The sequence below is a fragment of the Poecilia formosa genome, unplaced genomic scaffold, assembly GCF_000485575.1.
Source record: "Poecilia formosa unplaced genomic scaffold, Poecilia_formosa-5.1.2 Scaffold313, whole genome shotgun sequence".
NCBI lineage: Eukaryota > Metazoa > Chordata > Actinopteri > Cyprinodontiformes > Poeciliidae > Poecilia > Poecilia formosa.
The window spans coordinates 66,741-74,266 of record NW_006800252.1 but is presented as its reverse complement, the minus strand read 5'-3'; the positions used below and the strand labels follow the sequence as shown (position 1 = coordinate 74,266).

At 41.7% G+C, this 7,526-nt stretch overlaps 1 protein-coding gene across 4 annotated transcripts in view; it reads left to right on the top strand.

The window, feature by feature from the left end:
• Positions 1 to 3,200: 3,200 nt before the first annotated feature.
• The window catches only part of ppp1r9a (protein phosphatase 1, regulatory subunit 9A), a 44,336-nt gene continuing 40,010 nt past the window's right edge, over positions 3,201 to 7,526 (top strand). For 2 of the 4 annotated variants that reach the window (XM_007573004.2, XM_007573002.2), the window contains exons 1-2: positions 3,201 to 3,624; positions 5,379 to 6,871. In XM_007573004.2, coding sequence (XP_007573066.1) covers positions 5,480 to 6,871 — 1,392 coding nt within the window. In that variant the 5' untranslated portion in view covers positions 3,201 to 3,624; positions 5,379 to 5,479. The remainder of the gene's footprint in view (positions 3,625 to 5,378; positions 6,872 to 7,526) is intronic. The other 2 variants (XM_007573001.2, XM_007573000.2) reach the window with 1 other exon arrangement.

Genomic DNA, 7,526 nt, shown 5'->3' with positions numbered 1-7,526 from the left:
ACAGCAAAAAACACCATCCCTTTTGCTCTGCGGTGCTTCGCTGTTTTCTCCCATCTATCCCCTTAAGATTATTTTTAGGTTGCTTAGCAACATTTAAACAGCCAGTGTTTAGACAAGTATGAATGCATCACAAGAATCATTGTATTTGTAAAGGAGGTGTTACACAGCCGTCCGATCAAGGGGAGTGAGCCCACCGCATGTTTGTGCTGGAAAAAAAGGATTTGGGATTTTAATGTATAAATTCAACGGGAGCTTTAAATAACTTTCATACTCTTAGGGAAAAATGTACCCTAAGTGTCTGTTAATCTGGATTACTCAGGTCTTGAAAAGACAAAAACCTGGATGACTTTACATTTTGTGCTTTTAAATTCAGACAGGATAGAAGTTGTCATCTTAGGATCTTGATCTTTGAAAAAGAAACTATTTAGTCCGTCACTTACACAGGGCGGCATTATGTTGGCCTTTGGTGATAAAACAACAACAACAAAAAAAAAAAACAACAACCGTGGTCTCATATTTGATGAGGATATGCCATTAAAATTTTATAATAAAAAATTTCGTTCTAATTTCAGATACAAAATACTTCCAAAATAAAACTATCCTGTCCAAGAGTGATGTATAGAAAAGCTAATCTAATGCATTAGCTTATGCTGGATTATTTATATTTTTATATAATTCTTTATTGTCAAAAAGTCTCTGCCTGATCCAAGATGCTACATATATCAGAAATCTGATTATCCAACAAATTGTTCCCAACAGAGCACTTCCCTCTCAAACTGCAGGTTTAATGGTGTAAAAGTAGAATGAGAGGCAGATTTTTAACTGATCAGGATCCTCTCAAGTGGAACCAGCCCTCAGCCTATGTGCAGGAAAGTGGGTTAAATTATCCCGAGCTGTCTCTGTAGGCAGGTGGAGGACATACTTCTAACTACGCTTTCCTACTACTCTCTCAAATTTTTTAGTATCTGACATGATTTCTCCTATTAACTTTATTTTCTGGGGTTTTTTTTCCCTCTTTTTCTGACATTCTATATTGCTGTCATACTTTTCTGGAACGACATCTGAACTGTTGCTGTTAACAAGTTCATTCTAGAGGTGATGCACTGGATCCTGCCATGATTCTTTCTTTAACTGCTTCACTTTTCTAGAGAGAGAAACTGCAGGAACTATTTCTGTGACTAACTGTGTGTGCTGTCTTACATCCTATAAATTTTGTAGCTGGTTTATAGTTGTGTCTCTCACCTAAATGAAGCCACTAAATGTAATGGGCTTTTGCATATCGGGACTGAATTATGCGATTGCTTTTTGCAAAGTAACTTGTGATGACATTTGTTGTTGATTTGATGCTACATAAGCAAACTGAACTGAATTGAATTTAAATGGTGAAAGCTATTTCAAAAACATCATTTTTTTTTTATTGGTATCCAATGTGATAGACAAACACTGTTACAGGAAAATCTATAATTGTCAAAAATTGTTTAAAGTAAAACCTAATCTTAGTGACAAGCATTCGTTCCATTGTTAGATTTTCTGTAGATGTGAAATGAACAGAGGGCTCTATTTTATCACAGCAGAATCGCAGAAGTAACTCTGTAAAAGTAATCACACATTTCAGTGTTGACAAAGCTTCCTTGTTTCCTTGTGATTAATCACATGATTTTCAGCTTTAGGTGGTGTGTCTGTGAACTGCTGTGTGACCCAACCAGCTGGAATGTCTGACTTCTTCTTAGATCCTGCTAAGCATGAATGAGGGGGGGGAAAAAAAAAAAAAACAGTATTCATATTCCTAAATTATTTGGAAACTAAATTCTTATACATGGCTTATTAAAGAGTGAAGAAATCCGGACGTAGCGAAATAATGAGATTTGAGTCAATTAATGTTGGAGATTCCTTCATATTTGGTTTTTATCCCAAACAAAACTGAACTGCCTAGTCATTTCCAATACAATCAAGACATACATAGGCAGATGTTTGTTGTTAGATCAGCACTAAACTCTAACTATATGTAAGCATGTCACAGTGGGTTTATACAGTTTCATTTTACAGTTAGTGGTCCAAACATATATAAAAAATCCACGGGCAGAAACAAAAAAGCAGCTTGTTAGCTGTTTTGGATTTTAAGTAATAATCTTACGTGGGTTCTGCAGTTATCTCAATCTGGATCAAGAGAATGAAGTTTTGACTGAAGATTCAAACTAACGACAAATCAGACTTTACTCTGACCAGTTTCAGAGTAAAGTCATGCCAAGGATCTCTTCAATAAATTAAACACACCTTAGCACAACACAAGAACATTCATTCATTTATTTATTTTCGTCATAGCAACCCTCTAAGGGTGTCTGCCCCCGCCTGACGCTAGAGGCTGCCGCCCAGAAATTCCTTTTTCCACCGTTCTATTTTCAAGCATTATCACTTCTGCTAAACCTTTCTACGGCTGATTCAGATCACTGAATCAGCTATTAGCGCAATGCTTGTGTTTGTTACATCTGTCAAATGACTCACACCATTCAGAGCAATTCCATCACCAAAGTTCAAAATCTTCCGATCTGCCGGAATTTCACTGTAAGTAACGAGAACGAGCAAGACTGATCATATTCAGTCTGACTTAAGCAAAATATGCCCTTCTTTGTGACAGAAATGCCTCATGATGGAAAAAATACACACTTGTGTCTGCTGGGATAATGTTGAACACAGCAACTGTCGTTTTTCAGGTTGCACATTTTGTCCTTTTACCCTTGCAATGTGAGTTTGTTTTGTGAAACAAAATTGTGCTCATTTCAATATGGCAGAAAAACTGATCCAGTCTGGTTGACAATTAAACTTTTGTGTTTCTTTAAACTATCAAAAACGTATTTTGTAATGTACTGCAGGTAAGACCCTGACTACTCCTTAGCACCCAAATTTTTAAATAAAATCCAAACTATCCCTTTAAGTTTAATTTTAAAGTTCTGGCAGTTGAACTGCAGCATGACATAACAGCTGTAAACATCTCCGGCACCACTCCCTGGCCCCGGCACCGCCGTTTGGGAACCAGCATCAGTGTGGTCCTTGACCCCACACCACCCAGAGCCCTCTACCGAGCACTCATCCTCCAGCGAAGTTACAGTCGCTGTGTGTGTTGGTATTTATGCCAGACTGCAGGCTCACGGAACCACCCCCACCCCTCCCACGACCACCCCCTCCGCGGCGCAGATTATCGGACCGAACCATTGCCGCAGTTTTAGGTTTGAGCACCTGTCACATGACGCTTCATATTTCCACGCCGCTGTTCGTCAGCGCGGCGAGTTCGTGCGCTTGGACGCGGCGTGGATGTGGATCGGACGCTGCCCTCCGGCGAACGCTGCGAGAGTGCAAGCTCTCAGTGAGACGGGCTGCCAGATTGCCCCGACACCCCTATTGTGCAACTGGCAGCATCACCCACTGCCTGCAATGGCGTTGAAGCGGCTTCAGTGTGTCTAAGCGTTTCTGTAGTGGCGATTCCGTCCTGGACCGTTTACGAGCGTGGGAGAGAAATGTTATTTTTGGGAAGCTTTTCCAGCGAGAGCATCCATATTTCCCTCCGCATTTGCCCTCTGGATTACATTTCTTGCCTGTTAGGAGCCCAACGAAGCTGGAGTGTTGAATGTAAGTCTTTTGTTTTTGTTTTTTGTTTTTTTATTTCGTGCAGTGGAGCCAGATCGCAGTGGTTTTGTGGCGAACAGTTAGAACTTCGCCGTCTTGAACATTTGACCGCATGTGTTCCGTCTGTTTTCAGAAAGATACCAACGGAGATAAATGTAAATAAATGCACGTTAAAGGGCTCCGGGGAGGAGGAAAAAGGGGGGCAAGCATGAGCTGTCATGTTCTGCGCGGTGTGGCTGATGTGCGCTTGTTTGTCTGATTCAACTGAGTCAGTGTTAAAGCCTCACTTTTTTTTCTTCTCTCCTCCCAAACAGCATTATGATCTTCTCCCCCCCACACCCACTTTCACAGTGGTGCTGGAGATCAAGCCAATCAATGTATTGCTTAAGAAATTCACAGAAGTGACCCGTAAGAGTCCAGCTTGGTAAATAATGAATAGTGAACCAGGACATTTAGGGTTCAGTCCCTGCTCCTGTTACTTTTACATCTATACAATTCAGGCTGTGGATTACAGAACAACTCGGGTTAATGGATTTTTCGTGTACCGGATGGTTGTTCCTGTGTTCTTTTTTTATCTCAGTATTTCCTGATGTTTCACCTCTCACGGTGTGGTATGCATTTCCGAACCAGATTAAATATTAATGGCCGTAGATATGGAATATTTGTCTGCTTTAATCCAGTATCACGGTGTCTGGAAGCAAAGAAATATCGCCCAAAAGTGCCACATGTCTGCAGCAAAACATTAAAGCTCATAGTCAAAATGATACAGTCAGTGAGTGATGGTTGACATTTTGGAAAAAACAACAAAAAAGAAAACCCACAAGGCATATGTGATAACTTGAGGAGATGAAAGTGTTACTGTTCCTAATAGAGACGGTTATCTAATAAATTAAAGAAACTAAAACAAGGATATTTCGTACAGCTTTGAACACAAATGTATGAATCTTAACATGAAGTATAGATTTGTAAATATCAAAGGGTGTGACCTAAAGACACTAAGTGTAATTGAGGTAAAACCGCACAAATTTGTCCATCAAAGCATTCCTGCAGTTAAAGCTTTTAAATTAGAATCACAGATGTTGACCCTCCCCCACATATTGCTGTTACTGCCGGTTGGCTGGCTGAAGCAAGGCTACTGCATGTTTTACTTTCTTATTTAAAATCAAGATGGTCTGTTTTTTTGTTTTTTTCAGTAAAAATAGGAATCAATAAATGTAACAATTAACACTATTAAACCTGTAATATTCATAAAGCTACAGGAAGCAGGAATGATGGTTGCTTATCAGTGCGTTCATGTACGTTTTTAAAAACATTTTTATATATACCATGAATCTGTGGCATTCTTATGCTTGCTTATACCTTGCGTACAACAACATCAAGCAGTATATTTGTTCTGCTTGGCTTTGGAAGAGTATGTAAATGTGTAATTGGTGACACAAATTATATTTTCTAGCTTTTTATCTATAATTATTAAAGTTAAAAGTTAGCTAGGTATGATTGTTTATGGTTCTGGAGGTACATCCTGAAGCGTCAGGAGGAAGAGTGAGTTGGGCAGTACACAGAAAGATACAGTACCTGCTGTTTCATTCAACATCCTCAGGCAGGACTCTTCATCCCAAAGCTGCCTCTGGTGCTTCTACTGATGTGTGTTTATCTCTGAGAAAACACTGTGGGGTTGAATAAAGACGTTCTGCACTGACTGTTGTTGAGATCAGAATATAAATTCAGTCTACTTACATCTCTTTTCTTCTCTGCAGGTGTGACTAGGCTTAAAGCACTGAAGTAGGCCCGACTAGACTCTGGACTCTAATGAGGTCACAGCAATGCTGACATTGCCTCTAAACCCAAAGACATCATCATGCTGAAGACGGAGGCTTCGGGGGAGAGGACCAGCCTCCGCAGTGCCTCCCCCCACCGTAATGCCTATCGGGCTGAGTTTCAGGCACTCAAGAGGGCCTTTGACCAGCCTCGGATTGACGGGGACTCGAAGCCCAAAGACCTCGAGCGGGTGAAACAACCGAGGGGTCGCCAGTATGGCGCTCACGTCAGTCGCATTAAGGACATGTTCATGCAGATGGGCTCAGAAAATACAACCAGTAAAGCCAGGGGTCGGGACGAATCCTCGCCGCAAAAACCAGTGAAGCCCACCAACTTCATCAACAAAACTGATGGATCAGTCATCAAACTTCAACATTCTTCGTCTGCTGAGAGGATTGGGGGTGCAGGTGCAAAGTTTTCCGAAACAAGGAAATTATTCGAACAACAGTCACGTGACCAATCCCAATCGCCGGTCTTTCCCTACGGACGCGACAAGAGGGGCTCTCATGAACACCTTGATGACTGGAGAGGAGCGAGGTCCAACAGAGGCAGCACAGACTCTCTGGACTCTCTGTGCTCCAGAACCGAGGCATCGTCGCCAACCGTTAGTCAGCTCAGTGCTGTTTTTGAAAATGCTGACCAACACAATCAAGGGGGGTCCTATAGAGGAGTCAGTAGGCGAGCCCTCTACTCACCTGATGGATCCTATCGCCAAGGAGGAGATCTCAGCGAGGATGAGTCACGACAATCTCCAGTCCGCGGAAACTACCGGAACAAAACCGGGGACAAGTTTCCTGCGTCTTCATCTACTGAGGACTTCCTGAGCCCCAGTCCTGGAGCAGATACTTCTGAAGCCAAAAAAGAGAGTTCACAAGATAAAGAGATCCAGGACAAAACTGGGGAAGCTTCTAGAAGACACAGGCAAAATTTGTACAATGCCACCACCAATGGAAGCCAGGTTAATGGCTCTTGCGAAGAAGAAGAAAAACCCTCAGAGTCACTGACACTTATCGAGGACCAAGAAGTCACCAAAGCCTCAAAATCTACACGTAGTACTGTGATTACCAATAAAAATTTTGAAGATGTTACTCATGAGCCACTGCCCACCACAACCCTGCAAACTGGAGAAAGCAAAGACGACGTGGATGCTTTGAAGCAGGAAACCTCCCCTGAACCACCCAAGAACCAAATTGAAGAACCGGAGGAGGAATATACAGGAAACGAGAGGGTGATTTTTAATGCAGATGGGGACGCCTGTTACCAGGGTTGGGGGGAAAGCTGCACCGATCCCGACGATGACCTGTATGGTGATGACGAGGATATTGTCTACGACCCAGGCTCCGACGTGACGGAGATCCCTGGTCTGCCGGAAGAAAACAAAGAGGACGTCCCACCAAAGAGGAAGATTCGCTTCAGCACGTCTCCCATCACAGTAAGCTGGATGTAGTTTAAAAATGTTGTGCTAATGCACTGAGCTCAGTTACATCCACAAACAGTAGACTAAACAGTAGAAAAGCAAACAGTAGACTACAACAACAATATACAGAGTTTCTTTTAATAATCTACTATTTCGGGGTGAAACCTAAGCCACAGTGAATTATCGCAAGTTCTTCATTTTATTCCTTTTTACATTTTTTGTATAGTTTAATATCTTGCGTGCTAATACGGTGGCAGATGAAACGTTGCTCTCGGGGACTTCGACGTGTTTATGAGCACATCTGTGCATGTGTTAGTCATGCTGGTTCAACGCCCACGCAATTATAACACAAGACACTGTGTTTGTGTTTTCTCCTGCAGTGTTTTGTTTCATTTATTCAAATGGCAAATTCATCATGATATTGTTTCCATCACCCAGGGAGAGTCCATGTGAACTTTTTTTCCTGCATATTGGGGTGACTTAATGCAAGGATTGGGTAGAGGTTTACACCGGTTTTGGAAAGGTGGTGATTACAAGGCAGTGTTGTTTGTTCCATCTGTCTTTTACTTTATTTCATTAATGTATTTAACCCTCAGCTTCACATGCTGCAGCAAGTCTTTGAAGAGATGGATTTGGAAGATTATGCAAAAATATTTGCCCGCATTTGTCC